Source organism: Agelaius phoeniceus, chromosome 1, assembly GCF_051311805.1.
Source record: "Agelaius phoeniceus isolate bAgePho1 chromosome 1, bAgePho1.hap1, whole genome shotgun sequence".
Classification (NCBI taxonomy): domain Eukaryota; kingdom Metazoa; phylum Chordata; class Aves; order Passeriformes; family Icteridae; genus Agelaius; species Agelaius phoeniceus.
Window position 1 is genome coordinate 93,717,389 of NC_135265.1, and position 25,298 is coordinate 93,742,686.

At 41.3% G+C, this 25,298-nt stretch overlaps 1 protein-coding gene across 2 annotated transcripts; it reads right to left on the bottom strand.

Annotated features, from left to right (window-relative positions):
- Positions 1–25,298, bottom strand: GLIPR2 (GLI pathogenesis related 2). 2 transcript variants are annotated; one of them, XR_013183518.1, is made up of 6 exons: positions 24,988–25,298; positions 13,034–13,142; positions 9,482–9,585; positions 2,518–2,595; positions 836–1,562; positions 1–524 (listed from the first exon to the last, which is right to left on the bottom strand). XR_013183518.1 is itself a non-coding variant. In XM_054637836.2 (5 exons), the coding sequence occupies exons 1-5, from the start codon at positions 24,998–25,000 to the stop codon at positions 1,402–1,404; spliced, it is 465 nt and encodes a 154-aa protein (XP_054493811.1). In that variant the 5' UTR covers positions 25,001–25,298; the 3' UTR covers positions 1–1,401. The 2 variants fall into 2 exon arrangements, 1 of the variants encoding a protein (XP_054493811.1); XM_054637836.2 differs by having other exon boundaries at positions 1–1,562.

Below are 25,298 nucleotides of genomic sequence, written 5' to 3' on the forward strand. Positions count from 1 at the left end.
TTGAGTTGTTCATATTCAAAAATATTTATTTTTCAGTTGTTCATGATATAGGTCAAATTCTTGGTTACAGCAAAAAATTGTAACAAACAGCATCACAGTGACATACAATCAAGCCATGAGAGTGCAGTTTATTACAACAGTGTAAACAAAAAGAAGTATTTCTGTAATGGCACTGTCCATGAACCAGATTATGGCATACAGAATCCCAGCAAAAGTCAAGAGAAACTTTTACAAAGAAAACAAGCCCCCACATTGAAGCAGAGTATATGAACCTGGCCAAAAGAGCCCAATCCACATTTAATCAGAGAAGAGTGTCCCCAGAATTTTTGCTTGGCTTGTTCTTAATGAAATGAAATCTTCATTGTTTTCAAGGCATCAATTCAGCACATGAAATAGTACTATTATTGAATAATATTAGTAAAGAGCAAGCATCTTTTAATTATGACAATGTGAATACCCCTACTGTTACATTATTAAAGGAGATGAGATGATTTGGGAATATTATTGCCTGTATAGCATGACACCTTTAAAAGATATTCCTTAGGAAATAAAAATAAATTACTGAGAAACAAAATCCAAAGTACACTGTCAAAGACATGTTTTTGTGTATAAATATCAAAAAAGTAGAATCTTATTTTTATGCAATGGAAGTAAACAATTTTATTATAATACAAGGTACATACTGTAAACTGTAGGATGCACTTTGAACTTAAAATATACTCATCTCAAACATATTTTGATATATCATCATCTAAAATGGGATTAAAAAATTTTAGGGTTTTTTTTTAGATCATGCATTAGTTACGGCTTGCTTGATGGCCACAGTTTTGCCAGCAGCCTTTTCGTGTTCTGCAAGATCCTCTTAATAAAAACACACAGGTCTGAATTCCACTACATGTACCTTTCTTACAGGAAGTTTTGCATGTGTTCCATCTGCAGAGAGTGGGTCCCACAACAGCAGGAGGTAAAGACAGAGCAACTAAGGTACAGTTATTAAGAAATATTGGACAGCTGGGAGTACATAATATAATTACAAGCTGGTATCTTCAGTTTCCAGAAAGCTATACATTTGTTTGTTAAAAAAAAAATAGACATCCAACATGTGTTTACTCACATGCTGACACAGAGCTCATGCAAACAATTAAAAAAAAAATTACCCATGTTATTCTTCAGAAATGCTGCTTATAGTTCATCCTCAAATAAACTGAGGTCCCCTCAGAAACAGCAGGGGCCTGATGTGCAGATTGACTCAAGCAAAATGTAATTGCTTCCTCCACACTGAGATGTGAACAGAAGTATCAAACAGATTTCATTGAATTGGGCTTCATTTCAATACTGTTAGGTCCAAATCCAGGTTCACTTGTCATTAAGCAATAAGACTACCTTAAAAAAAATTAAATATTATTTTCTTGGAGGAAGAACATTTTCTTCATAATAGCCCGGATTTACTACATTTCCAGCTGGATCATATCTAGCCACCACAAACGTTGAGCCATCACTAGCAGATGCCTTTCCAACTCCCATCTTTTTTGTGTTCTTCCAAACCATTGCTGTAAAGTGACCTGAAGAAAGAGAGAGAAACATAAACATTCCCTTTAAATACTAAATCTGTAACATTTCCTTTAACATGTGAGGTGCTGGAGGAAAAAAGAACAATACACAGCTGCTTCTTTGTGTAACATGAGAACAAGCTAAGGACATGAAAAGGAACCCTACCTCTAGCATTTTGTCTTGAAAACCCCTAACCTGATTTGTTTTCATACTACTATTCCCATTTCCATGTTCTGTATCCAAATAAGAACATGTAGCAGGAGAGTTGTAGAAGAAGTAGTTGGATAAGTATCTGATGTAAAATTTGACAGAGACATCACAGTCTGTACTCCCTGCAGTGTGAACAGCAGTTCTGAGAGTGACTATTATTCATTTGCTTTAACTGCCTCATACTCCCCCATGTGTTTGCATGTGCAACTCTTCAAAAACCCCACTGTTTTTGTGCCTTCTTCTGCCTAGTTTAATAGCCACCCCCACATTGTTGTTCCCACTATGCATAGGCAAATCCCAAAGTCAGGGAGAAAAGCGTCATTTTCTTAATTTGAAACAAGGTCAGGTACCTCTCTTGCTTGAGCTTTATTTGAGGAACAACATTCTCAAATTCATTTTGCACTAGATTGTTAATATGCAGCAACAACCTATCCCCAGTCTCCAGATTTTAGCTGAAGTGATCTCTGTGAGTGGAGTGATATAATTCAGCAGAAGTCACATATCAATGTAAACAACAACACAGTACATTTAGTAAGACTCCAATGAGATTCCAATTTAGTATTTCTTACAAATTAATTTGCCTTAAAATAAGTTGCCTGTTCAAAACTTTGAAGTCAGAGGAAAAATGCAGTACTAAAAAACCCCTACAAATTTTGTTTGTTTTCTAATTTCTCAGGGTTTTTTACACTTTTGTCAGTTTTTAGCATAATAGTAGAAGTTTCATTTTTGAAGAGACAGTTCCCAGTCTGAACTTACCTGTCCTAGAAGAAAACCCTGGGTTTTGAAAGCTGTAATTTTTTATTTCACTGTACCACCTGTCAGCCACATCTTTTCCTGAAAGACAAAAGAAATGTGCTGCAGAATCATTACATAAACACAAAAGTGTAGCTCACTTACAGCCTGGCCAGTAAGATCTTCTGTAACTTTCAGCTTGGAAGGTAATGAAGACACATCTCCCTCATCTTGGATAAGTGCTCCTGTCATCAGGCTTACACATACAGCTCTCACCAGCTTCTTCTTCCTCTTGAAATGTGTTTGAAAATGCCTAAGTGTTCCCGGTTTTCTAAGCAAAAGGTCACACCTGTGGATGCTTACCCCTTCCAGCTCCAGGTAACCCAAAGAAAAATTAAATTTCTGATGTCTTTTTAGTTTCCCGTGTTCTCACCAGCATTGAATATTTCTGATTTCTGAGTGCATTTATTTTTAGTGGTTTCTACCTAGCACTAAAGCCATTGTGAAGGTCCATTTTGAGGCACCATAGTCTGGGGTACTACAGAAACCTCAAATTTTCATACTTAGGAGCTGCTTCTGTGTGGAAGCCTGTGTGTCTAGCATTGTCTCATCCCACCCAAGGCTTTCCCTGACAACAGTATGAGGACCATGACTACAGCCAGGGATGTAGCTCAGACCCAAATCTGCAGATGCAGTGCAGACAAATGTCAAATGTTACTTGTTTTCCATTACTGGTTGTTAGGAAATTCTTGTGCCAAACACTGGGGGGATGAGAGGGGTCAGGTTTTTCCCTGAGCAACCTCAATAATTAAATTTCTGCTTAGCATTCCAGGATGTATCATCCACACAAGGCCAGGAGATTTCAAAGCAAGCTGCCAAAGCTGTTAAGCCTGACATCATGAAGAATGCTGGTCCCTGGTGGACTGTTGGCTGCAGAAGAGCAATGAGTCATGCTTTGCTATTTTGCAGCAAAAAGTCTTAAACTTGTGCACTTCTAGAAGTCAGACACTGTGTTAACTTCTTTAAACTTCAGTTTGTTATGACTGAAGTCAGCTAAAAGGATGATGATGTTAGCCTGGCAAGCTGGTTGTCAGAGCCCTAGCTGATAAGCAAATATTCAATGAAATGCTATCTTTGGAGAGGTTTATGAACTTGAAGTACTATGAACTTATATGCCACACTGGTCATTAGGAATAGTGCTTAGTAGAATAAATATTTTTTTCTACATAAAAAGGTAACAAAACATCTCTTGCCTCCCAAAGTAAAAGTTTCAGGAATAACAATTGGTTTCTTCTTTTCCTGCTCTCCTTGCACCAGAAAGACAAACCCACTAGACCTGTATTATGGTTGAAGTATGTAACACATATTTGTTCATTTCTTACTCGTATTAAAGCTAAAATCAAGACTAAAAAAGAAAGTGCAAATAGTGACCTTTATGCAATACAAGGGGAAAAGAAAAAGCACATAGTAAAAAACCACAAAACAAACCAATCAGATCATGCTGTCCCACTCTAGATTTCATAGCTATGAAGGGTTTGTGGTAAGCTGGGTGTAACAGAAGTACAGAAGGTGACTGCTGACATATCAGACCTTATGAAGCCCATGTATTCTATGTGTACTAGTGCTGAAGTGACTATACTACATAAGCAAGATTTTAGCAGATGTAAGACTACATTCTCACTGCTGCCAGCTCTGTTAATGTATCAGTGGGATATAGCATCAACAGTATTTAAAGAGAAAGTCACCCCCACTCTGCTTACTGTAGCTCTGAGAAGTGTGCCTAGCCTGCACGTGACAGAACTTAAAATCTCCATAATGCAAGTATTGCAGGGCACATGGAAGTTTTGACAAATATAATATCTCTTCATAATTAATTTGCTTTTAATTTAAAGAATACTATCATTTGAAAAATTGTTTGCTTTAATTCAAGGGAGATAGCAATGGCATCAGGTAAGACTGCTTCAGTCCTGTACCTGAAAGACAATGAGCATAGTTGGACAGCACAGTCTATCATGTGTTAATTCCCAGATTTCAAGGATGAAAGCTTTCAACTGACTGAGGCCAGGTAGTTAAAGCTGAGAAGCTGATCACTATTCTCCATTTTTCACATGCAGGATCAAGTTTTCATTATATAGCATTGCTGTCATCATCCTTGAATTAAAAGAGTCATGGCCTCATAAACTGTGAGAAAATAAAGACTGGCTTTTTTCCAGCAAAAGAGAAGGTCACCAAAGGACTAGGAAACTTTTGGCAAACTGTGTCTTGAAATCATGTTAAAGAAGTGCTTTCTAAGTGAAGGGAATGAATGGTAACTGTCACATGGCACGGGAAGTGAGGAAGAATCCAATGTGGAAGCTACTACCACATGAGAAGACAGATAGGTACGTAGGGATTAAACAGTCTCTCTTTCCTCTGAAATACTTTTCTTGTGATTCTTTGCCCTTTATGGAGCAGTAAACAGTGCCCTGGTGGGACACAAGCCAAACCAGTGTTGAAAGTGACAGCTGGCACATAGGAGAGCTGACCAAGGAAAACCCCTGTTTTGAACCCCGTGACCTCCAGGCTTCCAGAGAGAAAACAGCACAAGGGTCAGGAGTGCCCTGAGCCTACCTGCTTTTGCAACAACTTGCATCCTCAGACTTACTGGTTCAGAAAACTGACCACAATATTTCCACTTAAATGTATTATGGAATAAATGATGCAGTCATATTTAGAGTCTATTTTAATTGCTTTTCAATATTCTGTTGAGAACAGCTCCCCCTGCTCCCAAAGTTCCCCCAAAACAAAGGAAGTTGGTTGCTGTTCAAAATGCTTTTCAGTCAGAAGAAAAAATACACAGAAAAGAAGTTGCTCACATTCTTCATTCCTGATCAGAGCAGAAATGATAAAGTTTACTCCTCTCAAGAAGCACATGGATCTGCCCTACAGTCAGAGCTGCAGCTTCTCTTCTGTTGCTCTGCTGGTGGAACTGATTCATAAATATTCTGCTGGGCTTTTTTATCACCCTTCCTCTTTGCCCTACTGTAAACTACACTCAGAGTTTCAACACTTTCACTATGGAAACACAGTTTGACTCCACCCTTGTCCCAGAGAGAGAGAGCTCACTGATGACCTGCTCAGCTAGGCTTACTAGATGTTCATTTCAGAACAGGCTGAATCTCACTCTAATGAGCTTCAGTCATGATGGACAATCTTCCTCAGGTGAAAACTTGGTGCAACAATCCTTGAACTAATGTCCAAGTATAGTTTTGCCCAAGACTGGGACCAGAACCAGCACAGTGATTTGATTTTACTTACATGAGCAACATGCTTGCAACGTGGCCACACTGACTGTGCCTCAAGCTTCCTCCAAGGGTCAGAGGAGTGACCATGAGGGCTCAGTCCAGATGCAGGACTAACAGTCTAAATAATGTCCCCCTTGTTATCAAGGGGCCACTGCATGTAAGCAGTGACCCAGCCATGCTCTGCATCTCATCAGCTGTGCTGTTGTCTCATTAAATGTATTTTTTAGCTATTCTCCTGGGTGAGGAGCCCCATTCTGTGTAGATGTTGAGGGTGTGAGTGCCAACAACTGGTACCAGACCAAGGATTGCAGGGACCTCTGTGTGGTGCCAGCAACTGGAGCACCAGCAAAGCAGAAGAGGGACCAGCTGGTGAGCAGGTGAAGTGCTCTGTGGGAGCTGCAGAAGTGTATGGCCATTGCAGCCTGGGTTCTGGTCAGCAGCCAGGGACCTGTGTGTATGAGATGCACTGTGCTGGTGACTGGAGTGGAACTGCAGCCTCAGGGTATGTCCAGGTGCAAGCTGCTGGTGAAATCAGGATCCAGGGACAGCTACTGGGCAGACTGAGTGTCTGAGTTCAGTTGCTGCTGGGATCCACACTGGAATTATATTTCTATTATATACATATATATAAACATATGTAATTGAACACTATACGATATACATTATATCTACCTTTAAATCATTTACTGAGAAATAGATACTTGCATTTTTTACTTATATATACTCCAGTAACATATATTGGAACATATATTGAAATCAGCTGGAAAAGGAAAGAGGAAGAGGCCGCTGGTGCTGTTCATTTTAATACTGACTGCATCTGTTTGTGCTGCTCTGCACATAAACACATGTCCATGATATAAGTGTGTTTGTGTAAGACTGGAAACACATTCCCAGCCTGTGCAAGACTGGACACACATTCCCAGCCTCACCATTGGGAACACAATGCTGTGACAGCCCTATTCCTTTATTCAGCTCCCCTCAGCATTTAACTTCTCTGGGCTCAGCCTTAATGTTTCTCCTCATACCAAAGAAAGCTTAAATCCTCAAGTAATCCCACTAAGTTGCCAAAAACATTCTAATAGAATCGCATAGACCATATTTCTCTGCAAATGGGCAGCACCTCAGTGATCTACTTAAAAACTAAGTTTTCATAAATTCCTTCCACCAGTCTGAGGGGAAAGAGGGTAGATTTAACACTGCCTTCGAAATAAAATATCTACCTAGACTAAAGTCATACCAATGGCTTTTGGAAGTAATTCTCTGCTTTCAACATCCCTTATGCAGGTCTTTACTTTATTTTACTTTATTTAACACTATTGTACGAGCCTGGTGTTAGACAGCAAGAGATACATCAAGGCAGGCCTTCAGTCAGAGCACACTCCTCCAGGGCTTGGACAGACTGTGCTTGTGCTGTTCTGCACACTAGTCCCAGCCTTAGGAGACCCAGATTCCTCCCATGACAGATTTGGGGGATAGCTGACTGGATTTCTCTTACAAACTCTCTGGAGTTCATAAACCATAGTGCTTCCACCAGCAACAGGGCAGGTTCTTCTCAGCCACACCAGCCATCCCAAACAGAATTCAGACATCCAGTGCTTGCCTGCAGCCCCCAACACATGAGAAATGAGATGAGGCATCCTGAAGCCTGACATAGCACAGCTGCCAAGGCAGGCTGCAGTCTCTGCATTAGTGGCAGATGACAGCTCACTTATTTGAACACAGACAAAGAAAAGTCTGCCACAGAGCAGTTCCTGCAGGACTGGAGGGAGGAAACAGCTGTCAACTCTTTCTTGGATTACAGGGATAAACATATTTCTAGCAACAGCTTTAGGCTATGTAACTCTAAAATCCTGAATAGAATTCAAGGTATTCTTGTACCAGGAGAAGAGTCATATTAGAAGGCTTTATAGTTGAAAGCTTAAGCCTTCACTGAAACAAGAAATGCATCTTCTGGCATTATTACAGAACTCAGCAAGAGCCAAAATAAACAACACCATCACTTTCTGAGAAAGAATACAGAGTATTCTAGAGGTTTATTGAGTCTTGCTTTATCTGGGAAAGAAACCAGAAGACACTGCCTGCCTTTGTCAAGCCCCTGAATGGATGTCTTAATCCAAATTCCTGCCTCATTGAGCAGGGTACAAATTAACTATCCAGAGGGAACTATATGAGAAAAAGAGGAAGAATGAACCAACTCCACAGAGGTGAAGACTAAGCCTAGATGAGAAAATAACTTCCTTTGAAGAACTAGCTTTCTCATTCTGGTACTTCAAGTGATCCTGTTGCATTGGAAAAGTAGAAATGTTTCACAGAACAAAAGAGGATGTAGCTTAATTTGCTCAACATGGTACTTAATCCTGTGGATAAAAAGCAGCAAAACTTCTCAAAACTGGAAAGCTATGTATGGAAACTGTGCACTGAAGAAAACAGACCACATCCAGAGAAAAGACAGACAGACATTATGTAGAAGGATTTGTGTGTTGTTTCCAGCTCTCTAAAAGGGAATTCTGTGGCTTTAACCTCAAGGGAAGGAGCACAGGCCAGTAACACAAACAAGAAAGAGCTAAGCTCAGTCAGTGAGTCATAGCCCCTATGCAAACTCTGCCATACATCTGTGTTTTCCCATGCTGCTCCCAATCCTTTCCTCACACCCTTGCAAAGGACAGAATGCCAAATATGAGCAGATCAAATTGTACTTTTCCACCATGGGTTTCTTTTTCAACAGGAAAATTGGGACTAGAGTTGGCACCTGAAGAGGAACCAAACAGCATCCCTGGGACTAAAACTCACTAAAATTTCCAGGTCCTTCAAACAGAGCCTCCAGTCTACAGAAACAAGCTTCTGTTTCTTTGGGGCTGTGCTGGAAATTCCAGGGGTAGATTGGAATAAAGAAAGCAAGTGGTCACTTTTAATACATCCCACCTGCTGTCCCAGCAGGCTGAGACATGAGCCCTGCTCACTGGAAGGAGGCAGGAGGGAAGAGCTTGCTGAATCTCTCTCCAGCTGAGGGCTTACTACAGGTTGTCAGCCTCACCAAAATTCAGCTCCTGGGGCACCCAAACCAAAGGCTCACAGTGACAAATTACACTTACAATCAGAAAATACGTAGAGTAAAATAGTCTTCAAAAATATAATAATGAAAAAGGGCTTAAAGCCTGTTTGCTGACAGAGTGGAAGATATTAGTGGAAGGACATTAGCCACTGTCACTTTGGTGTCCAGACCCCTGCTTTTGCCCCCACAAACAGGAACTGCTGAGCAGTGTGCAAGAGACATTTTTCCACTTCCCTGACCACAGCTGGGTTGTGGGCAGACCTCTCTTTGGCTGGGACAAACTAAGGATAAAGGTGAAATTGAGGGCATTGTCGACTTCCTTCTCTCCTGCGTGGACACACAAGCACCACTAAAGACAGCTCCACAGCAGGGACACAGGGAGCAGGGAGAAGCTGCCAAGTCCTGCTTCCAAAGGGACATGACACTCCCCCACAGTCCCTTACTCCCTCTGTGCCCACAAATGCTTCTTGTTCTCAGGACACACAGGTAACTGCAAACCAACAGCCTTGTCCCCAGGGAGCCTGGGCTGGGCTATGCTGGATACATTTGAAGTAGAGGAAACTCCAGCACTCTTGCTACCAGATGCAACCCAAAGTACTTGAGATAAGGCATTTATCAAGTGTCTGTGAGACAACAAGAGAAGAGAGCTCACCTGATTGGTCATAGGATGCCCATGCTAGGTTTTCTCCACAATTCCCATTAGCAGACTCGGAGCTGTGCTTGAGGACCCTCGTGGTAGCCAGTTCTTCTGCATACCTAGCAAAGGAACCACACATTGAGTCAGGGACCACAGCTGCAATGAGCAATAAGGAGGAGGAACAGGAGGAAGAGAAGGATATGCAAGGAAGGAATTGTGCTGGAAGATGACGGGTTTAAGTCAAGTTGCAAAGCCGTGAACCAGAGATGCTTTAAGGTTACATAGATCAATGAGTTAGGCAAAGGAAAAACACATTTTCCCTGTCTTTCATGAGCATCTGTATAAATTCTGAGAAGAGCCTAGAAGAAATCAAAGGGCAGATTCCCTTGCACCACATTTTAACCAGCACTTGGAAATCCAACAGCCATCCTTAGCCACAGCTGCAGGTGGAAAGGGAAGTATTTACAGCAATTGCTACAGGTGCCACCTCCTAGCATTTCTAGGTCCCTTACAGGAGTAAATTAAATGTTCTCAGTGAGACTGGAAAAAAACAGAAGGGGGAATTTAGTCAAAGAAATCACAAACCCCCTCCATTTACAAATTAAAGAAAAAAAGGTGAAATTCAAAAAAAGAGCAATGTACCAGGAAACAAGATGGAAGAGAAGGGGATCACATGGAGACTCTCAGGCAACAACTGTGTAAACCAACACAGGGATAAGCAGCACTGTTTCTATAGAATTTGACATGTGTGCGAATGTGGGATGTATTTTATTTTCTTAGAACAATAGGGTTAAGAAGAACATAATGGGTAAAGCAATTACTCTGTTTATTCAACATTGGAAAGGCTTCAATACAGAGATAGGGAAATTGGAAAGACCATTTGTTATTTCTTATAGTGGCAACACAGAGTCATCAGGTCATAGATTTAAAATTCAAGTGAGACAAAGCTCTTCTTCCACACTGTGCAGCAGAAGTCATTGCCACAAGACAATGCAGGCACCAAAGCACACGTGAGTTTGAAAAAGAGAGAGGCAAATTCACAGTGTATGGATGTGGGGAGGAATCTTCATGGCATATTAATGAACAGCAACAAATAAATGAGGACACAACTTACTGCTTAGGAAAATGGTAATTTCCAGGATAAATCTGTAATTTCCAGAAGAAGATAATGGGGGAAGGATCATATTTGTTTTGTCCTCCTACTCCTTCCCTAATCATGAATTACTGGCATCTGCCAGAGGCATGAATTTTGTCCAGCTGAACATTTTGACCCAAGCTAGCACTGCAGTCATTAGGTTCTAATTTCCTTCTGCCCTAATCCACCCACCAAAACAAAAAGAGGAGTAATTAGCTACATCCATTAATTTAAAAATAATGAAAACTTGTCAGTTGTCAGTTTGCTAGATCCTGGACTGGAGGATCTTTAGATGCTATCTCTACAGTTCTGTAATTTTCCTAAGGATCCTCATATCCCAAGTTAGAGGCAGGACTAAGCACACATTGCAGATGGATGAAGCTGCCAGGGATTTGAGACAAAAGGTGATTAATCCACTCCAGCTCAGGCAGCTGAAAGCATGAGATTTTCATCTGAGATCATCACCCTATGCTTCATTACAGTCAGAGATAAACAGACACCTTCTGAGGCTGACTCATCTCATGTTAAAGCAGGAATCCAATAGTCAGTTCACCTGTCACAATAACTGGACCTGAAAATAGTAGGAAACCAAATAGTAGGAAACATACCATTTTCAACTCAGGTAGAGAAGCACAGAAAAGCACCCAGAGAGAAAAGCACCCAAATACAAACCAACAAAGATGTATATATATATAGGATATACACAAAGAAAAGGTCAAGTTCTTTTTTTAATTTAAGAATATACAAAATCTGTCTTGAAAAATATGAGATTTCTTAAATTTCATGTCTTTTATTCCAACCAAAACATTTCTTGTTCTTGCTATCAAGCAGTTTTACCAGTCTCTAAACATGTCTTAATTCTTACAAGTTAAGTTATAGACCTCAAGCAAAGAGAAGTTTCCTATTGTTGTTCATTGCAGCAGGGCATCAGCTGAGACCAAAGAGGGTTGTGAAGAATTTCCGAAGGATCTAAAAATACCCAGCAAGGGCAACAGCACACTCAGAGATAAATGTGCAGCAATGCATATTTGATAGAATAATCTGAACTATTCATACAAGCCAACTTGTTCAAACTGAGTGTTGCACTTCTGAGACCCAACAAGTGCTATTGACAAGTCAATGAAATCTCTCCCTCACTGTGAGCATGAAAAACAGAACGAAAAAAAACCCAAACCCTTTGAAGAACAGAAGGAAAGTCCCAGCAGATTACAAGATTGGTGAATGAGTCACTAGCATTCCACATTTTAGGAATACTGTATCCAGTTATAATGGTGTCTCAAGAAAAAAAGAAAAAAAAAAGAAAGAAAAAAAGTGAAAACACCAAGATTTTTCTTCCTGCCAGAGGTCATGTCCACATGCCATTTACATGGTGTGTTGTACAGCACAAGACCTGGGAGAAATCAGGAGGCAGTTCATCTGTGTGACATCTGTGTCCCATCATGCTGGGACAATAATCAGGTTCTGGAAAGACTACAGCATCTCTCTCTCCCAATCACCCAGCACAGAGAAATCTGCATGGTTATGGTAGAAAGCTAATGGAAGAAGATGTCATGTGTAGAGTAGGAATCAAACTGCCCACCATTCAATATAATTTATCTTCTGAATAGTTTAATCAGCATTTACTCCTTCAGTTATCTCCTTTGTACTGTGAGGATCATAATTAAAAAATAATTGAAGATTTTTAGATCTACTTTTTGAAAAAGATTGCTGTAAAGAGAAGGGAATTCCTATGGTTATCATAACTACAGCTGTAAAGAGAAAGGAATTAATATGGTTATCATGACTACAGTAAGGAGGACAAGCAGTATTGGACTCAAATGTCTGTAAGGAAGACTCAAGTCAAAGAGCAGGGAGATGAATTCACTGTATGTTAGACTGAGAAGAAGTTGTGCAGTCTTCAACACTGGAGTAGAGGCAAGATATTTCTTTCCTGACAGAACAGAGAACATATCATACTTTTACTTTTGTGGCTGGGAGATAAATAAATTAATCTGAAATTACTTCGTCCTGATTCCACTGATCTTAGACCAGTCACCACTTCTTACCATGAAAAAGTTCTTTCTCGCTATTTCAGCAGGAGTAGATCTTCTCCTGCAGATGACAATCTCTCATCTGACAGAAGTGGTGATGGAGCATGTTTTAGACAACTGCCCTCTGCAGAGGACACCTACCAGTGCAGACAGATGTAGTCAACATCTGAAAAAGGCTCCAAGAAAGATTTGTATCATTGTGACCACGTGTCCATGTGACCAGCTACTGCTATGTGATGGAAAAAGAGGGGATGCAAGAGCAGAGTCCCACACTTTCTACTCAGTAAGTCTTCACTTGTTATCAGCATGTCAAAAGGCAAATATCTTTGCAATAAACACAGTCAAACCTAACAGATAAAAGTGTCACAAATCTCATTAGAGAAAAGAAAGGACTGAACTCACTGTTGGGCTCCTCTGTTTAACTTCTTGCAGAGTTTTAATGGGGGGACTCCATGTTTCTTCCTGTAGTCATTGTGTACTTTCAAGACTTCTTCAGCAAATTGTTTGGAAGCTGAAATCACATTAAAAAATTGGAAAGGTCTGTCAAATACAGACATTAGTGAAGACAGAAAAAGCATACTCTGAACCCAAGCCCTGGTGCAGGCTGGATAGAAGAACACAAGGCTACCACCCTCATTACCTGGCAGCAGGATGAAAGGAACCACTGACTTCCATCCAAAACCAAACTCTAACAGACCCTCCCATTGGGAAAGCTACAGACTCACCAGAGGTTGAAGAAAACTGTGATCATTACTGCTTTCCTCAACAGCAGGTGATTTAAGGTTAGTCAATCAGTTTGTCAGTTTAAAACCAAAATCAGTTTGACTGACTTTCATTTTAAGCTCTCAGTGCACCGCATCACCATTCCAATTTCAGAGTAAGCAACAAATAACTCCTCCAAGGAGATGCATTAAAAATGCAAATGATTGTCCCTACATGCAAGAATTATCTGTATTAGTCAGGGCACCACCTAAAGAGAATGAAGACACTAAAATGTTTAGATCTCTGCATGTACTTGGAAACATGCACCATTCATCTAATTCATTTTCTAGTACAAATTCATAGAAATCTCAAAATACACCTTTATTTGGCTCAAGGCAAATAAATGTTCACAAATAGCAAGTGGTAAGGAAAGAAACAACTACTGTGGCATGGGTTTTTATATTTATTAATGATTCATCAGCTTCATTTCTGAATATCTCAGTTAGCATGACTACCATCATTTACCTTGCAAGGCACTTGGGAAACCCGAACAGATCCTATGACTAAAAAGAGTTTCCTGTTATTAACCTTAGATTTCTCAGCTTCCTCTCACTACTTGATCCTGACAACTGAAATCAATCATTCTCTGCTGTATTAGCATTATTCTCCTCTGCTGTTTGTAATGATGCACTTTCCCCACAATAGAGCTGCCAGTTTGCACACGCTGCTCCCAGAAAGTTTTCCTAAGGTGATTACCCAGCTTACTCTCATGCTTTAGGCTGCACTTGGAGTTCTCTCTAGCTCCTCAATAGCACTGGGATAATACAGTAGCCTAAAATAATCTTAGTATCCAATGCACACAAGAAAGCCATTACAATTTCCTGCAGTCCTTAAATCTTTTGAACACAGTCAGAAGTTGGGTTGGCTCTTTCCTGATGAAAGTGTCATTGTGGACATATATCTAATATATTCTCCGTAACATGCTTTCAGGCTCACGTTTTTGGTATCAGTTTGTTGGTATAACACAGAAGCCCTGTTGAACAAGGTGACATCTGCCCACCACCTTCTTCCTCTTCAGTTCTCTCTCAATTTTGTGTATCACACGTTGCACATCACCAGGAAAACAGGCACCTCCATTCTGGTATTCAAGCACACAAACTCCTAATGAACCTGTCCCATCAGTCTGCTTACTGTAGCTCACAGCTCACTGATTCTATCAGGCTAGAGTCATAAACCTCTCATCTGCTCTGTTACAGAGGTAGCCAATTTCTACAGCATCTATCAGAAGTCACTGAGGAAAGCAAGCCTACATCCAATTCACACCCTTCCCTGATGCAGGGGGTCCACGCTTCCAGCAAGGAAATGTTAAGACAGCCTACAAATTAGACATTGAAAAACACAGCTTTGAAAGTTGCATCACATACTCCAGACTACTTTTTTTTCTCTTGAGACCATGCTAAACTTGTGCCTGTTATCATCTAGACTTAATATCTTACCCACTCAGCACTGAAATAGTAGATAAACAATCTGACCTGCAAGTATGGAAGTTTCTATCCAAATAATTTGCTCTCAATGACAATATCAAATTGAAATTCTAATTTTAAAAAAAAAGTCAACTGAAATACAGATTTCATCAGTGCCCAGTCCATAGATTAACAGAAATACTGCATAATATAGCTCTGTACTAACTTTCTGACTTACAAAGAGTAACAAGTCATGGACAAAACTGAGTTGCTTCTAGCTGCAACAGGCACTGCTATGCTGTCCCTGGAGAACCTCCATCCTCCCTTCCCCTCAAAGGTGGCTGCTATAGAAATGCTTATCTTCTGTGACTCAAGCTCATGTGCTAACCACCTCCCTCTGTACAGCTTTTCCCGTGCCTGATGATGTGTGGAGAGGGACGCCCAAGTGCCAGATATATTTCAGATTTGTTTCAGAATGCATGTTAAGTTTTTCCATTTTACCAGTGTTCCATACACTGAGAAGCCAGGCATTAAAAGTGAGAATTAATGGGAGTTTTCAGGCTCCCACCCAAATGGGAACAGCTTCCCAAACAGCTGTGGAGACGTACTTCTTTCCCTTCATGTAAGCTGCTTAAGCTGCTAGAAAAAAATTATTTTCTACTGCCACAGAGTTAAGTTTGGTCATGGATCATTATGCACCTTAATAAGTAAAACAATTGAAAGTATTAGATACAGTTGCTTCCTCCTCAATATTCAATTATTTGCCTCTATTTCTTATTCTTCTGGAACACTGGCTAAGATTAATGGCAGCATGTGATGATGAATTTCTAGGCTATGATGTGGTACAGAGCATACCTTACAGCTGTTACGCTCTTGGACTTCCAGGTTCATTGATCAGCTTTGTGTGACAGGAAAAAATAGGCAGAGGAATCTAGGCTGCCTTTTCCCATCACATTTGTTTTTCAGAGAATTCTATTTCTCTATTCTTACTGTCTCTAAGCAGCACCAATCTACCAATCTACTCAGTCTTTCTTGCATGAAGAGCTCTTCATGCCTGAACCCATACAGCCACTTTTTAGAGCTGTCTTCTCCTGCCATTTCTATTTTAGTTTGGGCGCCAAAACAGAGGTTACTTACCTGAACATGTGTTCCACAACACAAACTGCCCTGCATCACCTTTGCTGCTGTCAACTGTGCCTCCTTCACTGCTCTTGTGGAGCCACAAGATGGTAAAAGTGAATTGTTCCACAAAGCACCAAATTCCTACACAGCAGAAATGCTGTGGGTAGCCTTTACCTCAGCACTCAGGACACACAGCATTATAGCAGGCACACACATGGCTAGCAAAACAAGCATATGTTTTTATGCCTAAAAAAATGAGCCCTGTATCAATCTCCAGAGGTATTGTTTCTTTTCAGTGCTTTTTGTTCCTATTGTTTATGGATTAATTTTCACTGGTAATGTATTACTTTCCATAAATACTAAGTTTTTCTATTTAGCCTTCAAATAATTAATATATAATGCTAACAACAAAAGAGTTGGGACTGTTCAGTCTAGAGAAGACAAAGCTTTGGGGAGACCTTATTGTGGCCTCTGCTTAAAGGGGGCTTATAAGAAAGACAGAGGCAGACAATTTATTAGGGCCTGTAGTGAGAGGACAAAGGGTAATAGATATAAAATAAAATAATGTAGATTCAGGCTAGATGTGTGGAAGAATTTTTTTATGATGAGGGTGATGGAACACTGGCACAGGCTGCCCAGAGAGGTGGTGAATAACCCATCCCTGGAAACATTCAAGGTGGGGTTGGATTGGCCGCTGAGCAACCTGATGTAGTTCAAGATATGCCTGCTCTGGAGGTTGTATTACAGGACCTTCAACAGTCTTCCAACCCAGATTGCCCTATGTTACTATGAAACAAACCTCATTCAGAATCCTACAAAGAAAGGTACCATTAGATCTGTCTCAATCTCTCTTTGAACCACGACAGAGGCCTCAAAAATCTTCACCCAATGTGTGCATTAGAGGTAAATTGAGATAATGCCCCACCTTTCAATCTTCCCCCAAAAAATAAATACCTAGAAATTTGCTCTTATATTAACAGGACACTGCATGTTACTTCCATGTTACTCTTTCAGGCCCAGAACCTGGGCAGAAAGAAACTATCTTGCTTCCAGCCAGGTCAGGGCTGATTTTTGCAATAGCCAGAAGGGAGCACAGCTAGGACCTGGAGATTATTCTCTACCACTTCTCATGATTTTCCAGGAATGGGAGAAGGGGTCTCTTCCGTGTCAAGGCAGCATGGCACAATCAGCTGTTTTAGGCTCCGAGTGGTAGTGAGCATTTGCATATGAATCACTCACCTGTCTTGTACATTTTTCTATTAATATTGTTGCTGTTACTGTTTGTTTTCTTCCTGTTTCCAGTAAATTGTTTCTCATTGCTGTTTCCAGTAAATTGTACTTACAAGTCCTTACTTTTTGTTTCTCCAATTCTCCTCTCCAGCCACCCATGGGAAGGGAGAGAGGAGACTGAGAGAGCAGTGCATCATTTGGGGAGGTTTCAGTAGGAACACTAAATTGGAGAAAACCATTCCTAAACCACAACAGAAGCCAAAATACATGGAGAAGACAGATGCAAAGTAGATAGAAAACACATAAAAGGTAATTAAGTAATTGTTTAAACACTGAGTTTAAAGCTCTGCTTTAAAACTGAAATCCCTTCAGTCTCCCTTGATTCAGCAGAACTGCTCTACTCTACCCTGGAAGTGGGTTATGGAATAAGAATGCAGCAAATACAGCTTTTAGTATGCCCAACAGGTTTGTGGAAAAATTAATTAGAATTAGAAGCTTTAGGGAACTGTAAAGTAACTATGTCAAAAAGTCCTCTGTTACTGTCCCAGGTAACTGATATTTCTATTGTGACAAACTTCTCAAAGTATATTCACCGACTGGAAACAAAATTCTTGAGTAAAAGAGATCCCAGCTTCTAAAGACAACATTTGCATCTAGACTCTTCTAAGAGAGCTGACATTTATTATTAATCTTTATCCACACTTAAAATGTAACTCTCTGGAAACCATCCCTAGCTGAATCTTTCCCACTGTGAGAATAGCATTCCTTCTGTGGAGGAGTGATGGATGTCTAACTGATATGAGAAATGTTAAGAAGACAGTCTATGTTCCACTGCACTTTTGACTCAGCACTTTGGTTTGAAGCCACAAATGCTTCAGGGTGGTCTCATGTTGGCTGGGTCTGCAGCAACAGGGAGTGAATGTTCCATGCTTCTTTCTCCACATATTTAACTGCACTTTCTTGCCCCCCATTTGGGACTGTAACATCTTCCAAGACTGGGCCTTAATGCTTGATGTCATTGAGGAAAATGGATCTGACACTCCAATTCATGAATTATTTCCAGCCATAAAAACTGATCTCCTCCAGTGTTAAACTCCCTTTTTCTTTAACATAACTGGCTGATTGCTTGGAAATATACAGAAGAAATGAAACCATGTATAAATCTGGAGGAAAGATTTAATAATCCTATGTTTAGAAAGTATTGTATCCTGGGTGGGGTTTCCTTGTCTCCTTTTACACAATCAAGAATTCAAAAAAGGGGCAAGGTCCCCATCCTGTACAATAAGCATTTATGAGAGATATCACAATTGTTGGTACATGATTTCCCTTCCAACCTGAGTTATCTTGTAACCTTACTAAAAGTTAGAAGAGAAAGTAACTACTGCTGATGAAAGTGAAAGGAATTGGGAGCTATAATTAGATACCAGTTTAAATGGGAGTAGTTTCCTGGAACGTTCCTATGTTTGCTGCTCAAAATAGCTTTCTCTTCAGCTCAGGAGATCCTTCTTCAGGGAGGAATTTCTGTGATGCTTCTCAGCATCCACTTTTGCCTGAATTTTCTCACACACTTGCTTATCACTGGGGTGAGCTTCAGGACAACAGTGAGATGTCTGAGTTAACTGATGGACAAGGACCCTACTCATTTTAATATCTGGGCTTGCTCTACAGCAAACTGGCAACTTAATAACCTTGCATTACCTGTGCCACACAATGTAACACACTCTTTTCCCTCATACCCAGTCTGGGGCATGTGGCCTGAGAATATGAAGCTGTCAATGCAATAATGTTTCAATGACATTAGTCATGTCACTATTTGATTGCAAATCCTATTCTTGCTATAATAGACAGTGCTGATTACTTCCTCACTTAAGGCCTTTTATAAACAGTAAGGCAATTGACTGCCCTGATTAAAAAGGAACACCTGGTAAACTGGAGGCTGAACAGCTCTGAGAGGCAGCAGAGCCTTCTGTGATACAGACATTTACAAAACAAGCAGCACTAATCAGCAGTCTTGAGGTCTTGAGCACTGACAGAAGCAACTTTTCACTTCCACTGGAGGCAAGGGTGTGAGGAGAAGTCCTTGGCTTGTAGCACCTGTCTCCTCCAAACTGACCAACAACCAGAACAGCCAGCAATCACTTCCATGGAGTGACATAAGGTCGGAACTGACTGCTCGTCATCTCCAGAGCAGCCAGTCCTGGCTTTGCATGAAAAAAAACATCAAAAGTGTTGTTTTTATTACTATTCTGCCAGGAAGGACTCCTGAATATTGTAATCATGCCACACAGCCACAGAGACATTTGTAGGCAGCTAATGTGTATGCTGCTATCCCTTTTAAAAAGGCTAAGGAGACTCTCCCATCAGAAAGACCTCCTGTTCTTAATTCCAACTGCCACAGAATTCATAGGGCACATGCACTTCCAAACACAAAGCCACAAGTGACCTGTTTGTGTTAGAATCACACTTTGCAGGAGATGCAATTCATGTAATCTTCTCCATCTCTTCTTTCCCTAGTGCTGTATATGCCTAGAGTTTATAATTACAGAAATTTATTGAAGAAAATAAGGTGCAACTATATTCAGTAATGAGTAACAACAGAAATCAGTTGTTTTGAGTAATTGTACAGAAGTAATTAAATTGAAATGGAGTAATTTTTTCTATTCATATTTTGCATGCTGCATGTTCTTATGCTCTGTAGATGGACAGCAACAGACACAACCTTGTTTTTACCCAGTGCCAAGCTGATTTTCCATAGCACTTCTGGCTGTGTGGTGCCAACCAAAGTCTTTGGATAGTGAAGAATTTTGCAAACAAGAATCAAAGCGAGATAGAAGTCTTCTGGGATGTGCTCCTGCATTTTACACCTCTACCATTCATGTTCTATCATGGTTTGGGCTAAGCATACCTGAACTAGTTTTAATCTCATCAGCTCCAATGTCCTCCCACCTTGTTTTTCTGCCAAGGACATCCAAGATAGCTGTGGCAATGCTCAAAGTATGTTTACTTATGCACCTCCCTGAGGCATGGAAATATGGCCATGCACATTTCTTCTGATCACTGATCTGTGTGAACTCACCCATCCAGTACCCAAAGTCAGGCAGGGAGGCACAGAAATCTTTCTTTACTCACATTTACTATCAATTACACCGCCTGTTTTTCATCCCTCTGCTCAACAGGTTAAACTCCAGTTCTCACAATATAAAATCTTTTTTTAAAGGGTATTTATTTCATAGAATCATAGAATAATAGAACTGTTTGGATTGAAAGGGACCTTTGAAGATCATCTAGGCCAATCCTCCTGCACTGAGCAGGGACACCTTCAACTATACCCGATTGCTCAACCTACCCCAGCTTCATCTGGCCTGACCTTGAACATTTCCAGGGATACATTAAATGTTTACAGTGACCTAAACAGACCCATATTTTCTTCCTACAAAATACCCCAGAACTCCTACCACCTCCTCTCACCTACTTGCACGGGAGCCAGTTCTGCACCAGGGAGATTGGGCACCCACACAGCCTCACCTCAACCCCCTATACAGGGCCACCCAGCCCAGCTCTGGCTGCTGTTCAGACCTTCACAGAATGGGCAGAACTTGCCTAGATCTGCCTGTAAAAACAGAACACAGATAGGCTCCAACTTATCTTTCGGAGAACAGCATAGCCACTACAGAACGAGAACTCTGACACGGCCTTCTGGCCTGTTGAGATAAATAATAAACAACAAAACAGTTAAAATCAAAATACTTGTTTTCTCATACTTTTTGTTCCTGGACATAGAGCATCAACAGAAGCAAATTCAAACCTAGGCAGGACACACACTACCAACTGTATGGATAGAAAATGCAGGGTTTGCATGTAATAAAAGCTTTCTTCATCCTCAATTTTTTTTTTTATGTACAGCAAAATAGCATGGGAAACCTTGGTAGGTATCTCAGTTACTACAGACCATCACATTCTATCTTATTCTTCCTCAGCCCTTCCCACTTGCATCAGTATTTATCTGCTTTGGACACGAGGAGCTAAGGGTATAAACCAACAGCTGACAGGAGCAATCGCTGTTGCATGGGGTGGCTGCTGCACTCTCCTCCCCCACCAAAACTCTGATGCTTCAACAGACAGGTAGAAATTGGGCCCAGAATACTGCCAAAGCCTGACACGTTCCTGGAAGACGTTTTTCTCTGCTACTTATTGAACTTGAACCCAGCAATCAATGTCTTCTACACACAACTGTAGATGTGGGACTAAGAATTGAATTAACTTTGGTTTTGCAAAGTCATTTTCCCACCACACCGCCAGTTCAGTTCTGGTGTAAAGAAAAAGACAGTAACTTGTGTTGGCTAGTTCTGCAACTATCCCAATGTTACCAAATGCAAAAGCTCAGTTTCTAGCAGTTCAAAACAATCCATCTTCCCTATCCCCTCCAGTACTGTAAAGCCAGCATAACTCTTTACCATTTTGGCTGCTTGGGAGTATCTGATTTTTCAGAAAGCAAACAGGTCACTTGTCCAGTATGCCTGTATTTTTGTCATGACCTGACATGGCTGTCTCTTACCAGGATGCTGAAATACAAGTCAGTATTTCAGCCGAAGACATAGCTCGTTCTGCAGAAAACACAACAGTCCTTTTTACTGTACTCTGAAGATGCATCTGAAGAGTTAAAAACCAGCACATGCTTCTAAATGAGATTAAAACCAGCATGGAAAACTGCATTGAGTCTGGTTCCTGTCTCTTTTCCTTTTCTCAAAACCCTTTCTCAGCCCCTCTTTGTTATGTTTTGTTTTTTTGTACTGACTCAACACGCAGAGCAGTGGGTAACTCCAGCCCTTTCTCTGGAGTCCCGCCCACATTTGTAGAAGTGGCAGAAAAAAGGAAAACCAGCAGAAAAATAAAACAAAACCAAACTCTGTAAAATGATTGCCGTATTTACTGTGCCTGACCTTGACACCGTCTGCACACACTTTCCAGAGTAAAGAGAGCTATTCTCCCGTAGGGAGCAAGCGGGGCAAGCTCCCTTCCCCCACGAGGTTGAACCCGGGGGGAAGTGGGAGAAATAAGACTTTTAGCAGCCTTTCCTACCGCCATGCCAGCCTATTCAGAGACTCCCACTGCTCAGCAGAAATCCACGTGCTCCAGAGCGGAGGAGTGGAGCTCGCAGCCAGCTGCTTTCCTGAGCATCGCCTGCAGCTGCTGGCAGGGATGGATATCCCCCGTGGGGCGAGGGCTGCCCGCAGGACCCCGCCTCCGGCCGCGCACAGCTGCAGCGGGGTCAGAGCCCTTCCAGCACGGCAGTCTTAGCAACAGGGCAGCCAGGAGCTGCCAGCTCCCCATCCCCTTCTTTCCTGCAGAAATATTGTCCCTGTCTTCTTGGTTAGAGCTCTCTGGGATCTATGGGGACGGCTGCCTGCACCCCCCACTAATCCAAATGGTGTCTGAAAAGGGAAGACCTGGGGGAGGGCAGAGGGTCTCCGTGTTTGGCTTAAGTGTTTGCAGGAGTTATGACCACGGGAGGCATTTTCTAACCCTGACAAGGAAGTTTCAATATGAATTTGGTTTCATCAGCCTGTAGCTTTCAGGGAAGAAAGCTGAGTCAGAGGTGCCGATGGTTTCAACACTCAGCTCTATCCAATGAAACAGAGTGCTAAGTCTCTAGCTCTGACACTTGGAATGAGCATTGCTTCAAATATAATCTAACAACTAGTACTACAACATTATTGGAGAGTTTTTACCGAAGAACTGAGATTTCCAACAGCAGGTTTTCTTTGCGTGGGGATACTTAGACCTCAAGACAGATTTACCAAACCCAAGAAGTTAAAGAAACTGCTCATTTAAAGTAGTGGCCCTGCTTGTCATGAATTAAAGCATCCTTAAATTAGACCTTCAGGTAATCCCTGCCTTAACCTCTCTGACCCAGAAAAGGAGCAAGGGATCTGTTCTGAGGTCAAACAGATCTGTCATGCAACCAGTTACATGTTCATGTACCTTAGTACAGAGAAATTTGTCTGCATCACACCTTAAATCACTAGAGCAGGAACACATTTTGTATTTCACAAAAAGCACAGAGGAAGCAATACCCTGTGCAACAGCTGCTCTCCCCATTCAAAGGCAAACCACACTGAATGATCTCAGAGAGGAATTTGAAGACTTCAGGGAACTAGAAAGGGCAGATGGGATTTAGTCAAAAAACCAATTGTCAGGACAGGATCTCAGTTTTATGATTCATCTAAAAATATTGCACACAGCTCAAAGACAATAACCTGGACGTAGTTTAACATTGGTTTGAAAAGCATGACACAAATAGAAAACATTCTTAACACATACCTAGATCTCAAGTTCTATTTGTATAACCACTTAAGGCTGCAAACATTACCCAAGCCTTGGCAAAGGGAGTTTCTGGTCTGCCATTGTTCCTAAGTTTGTAAAAATCAACTAATGCACAGCAATAAATATGCAAGGGAAAAAAATGAAGATGGTAATTGCCTTATGACTCTTTTAGCAATTTTCATGCATTAAAACAAAAGGAGATTTTTATTCCTTTTGGGATTGTGAGATGCACAGTGGAGTATATCTACTGCTTTTGCCCAATGTGCTTTGCTAATGTAATGTAAAGGCACTACACTGATTTGGTATTTGTACTTAGCATGGGAAGTGCTGAACTTGATACTTCACAGCGACTATGCTTATTTAAATTGTTATAGGGTTATTTATCCCAATCTAGCTGTCAGGATATGAGGCCAAACCCACCCACTGGCAGCTGGACTTTGCCAAAAAGAAAAGCAGGTGGCTTGTCTGGACTGGGTGTCATACCAGTAAGCCCTCTACAGTCATATTTGCAGACAACTCTGATCTCATCTAGCAAGCTGACCTTTAAAAATAAAGAAAATTTTTTAAAAACCCAATATGCCCATGCTGAGGCCCTTTAAAGTGTTACTCACACAAAGATTTTCTTTAAGTTTCTCTGAAGAGGCATAAAGTTTTGAGTTAATCGAGTTCTAGGTTTTGCTGAGCATGTCCCCATATGTGCTGTTCACACACAGGACAGACAGACAACATGCCACTAGGCTCTGATTTGTCACAGAAACAATGCCCTAAGAACAAGAAGTCCCATCCAGTTTCACTGCTGTTTCAGAAATTCAGGACAGTTTTTTACTCATGGCCTTAACAGGACAAAGGCGGAGAAAACCCGGGGCACTGAGCACTCCCTTCTGAAGGTCTCTGGCTCCTTGGCAGCTTTGGAGAAGTCTCTCCAGCCCAAACTGAACAGGGCACACAGACAGCCAGCAGCAGTGGGGTAAGAACCAAAGCACAGGCAGCAGCAGCAGGGAAAGGCTAAAAGAAAATGCGCACAGCTGGGGAGAGACTTAGGAGCTGAGCAAGTCTGTCCGCAGTTAAATAGTAACCAGATCTTACATCTAAATCCTTCCGACAGGAAGGTGATAAAGCTTACCCCCCTCGAAGCATCCTGCAGCTTATCTGCAAGGCTAATAAGTTCTGTCACACAGCAAGACACAAAATAACTTTAAAGCTACAGGATTCATAGCCATTTTTTACAGCAAAGCTAAAGTACTTTAAGTTACAAAATACAAACTTTATAAAGTTGTATATGAAATACAACTACCTCTACACTGTGCAGGCTGAGGAGGGGGGTCGCTTTTCTTCTCTTTTTTTCAATCCAACCCTTTGTCAGAGAGAAAGCTCCTCCCAGGCTGTACCATGCACAAATGAAAGCAGCCTTCTCCGAGGAAAGCCACTGAACGCTTTAGCAATGCTTTCCAAGCACAAAACCAGGCACGGACTTTGTGCGACCACACAGCCAACTGCACGAAGGCATTTGCTCACCTGATTTCCCCATGACCAAGTGGGTTTCTTTTTTTTTTTTTTTTTTTTAATTTCACCTGCTTCCTCCTCTCTTGACTGAGTTTTGCCGCTAAGTGCCGGGATGAAGTGTTCGCAGTTTCAGCTCAACTTCTTCATTCGCCTGCGACCGCTGCTGGAAAAAAAAAGCCACACAACTCAGCAGCACGAACCGCTACCGCCCCTTCTTGAGCGCTGGAATAAGCCTGCCCATGCCTTTATAAGGCATAGGGACACCGCTCTTTTTTCATGAAAAGATCCTGGTTAGGGTCAGGAGCTATTTATCCTCCACAGTA

Excerpts from the sequence above, each read along its gene's own strand:
- GLIPR2 (XM_054637836.2), bottom strand. Across the intron at positions 9,586-13,033 it reads TTAAACAGAGGAGCCCAACA|GTATGCAGAAGAACTGGCTA; the intron begins GTGAGTTCAGTC and ends TTCCTTTGCTAG. Across the intron at positions 1,563-2,517 it reads AGGGTTTTCTTCTAGGACAG|GTCACTTTACAGCAATGGTT; the intron begins GTAAGTTCAGAC and ends CTCTTTCTTCAG.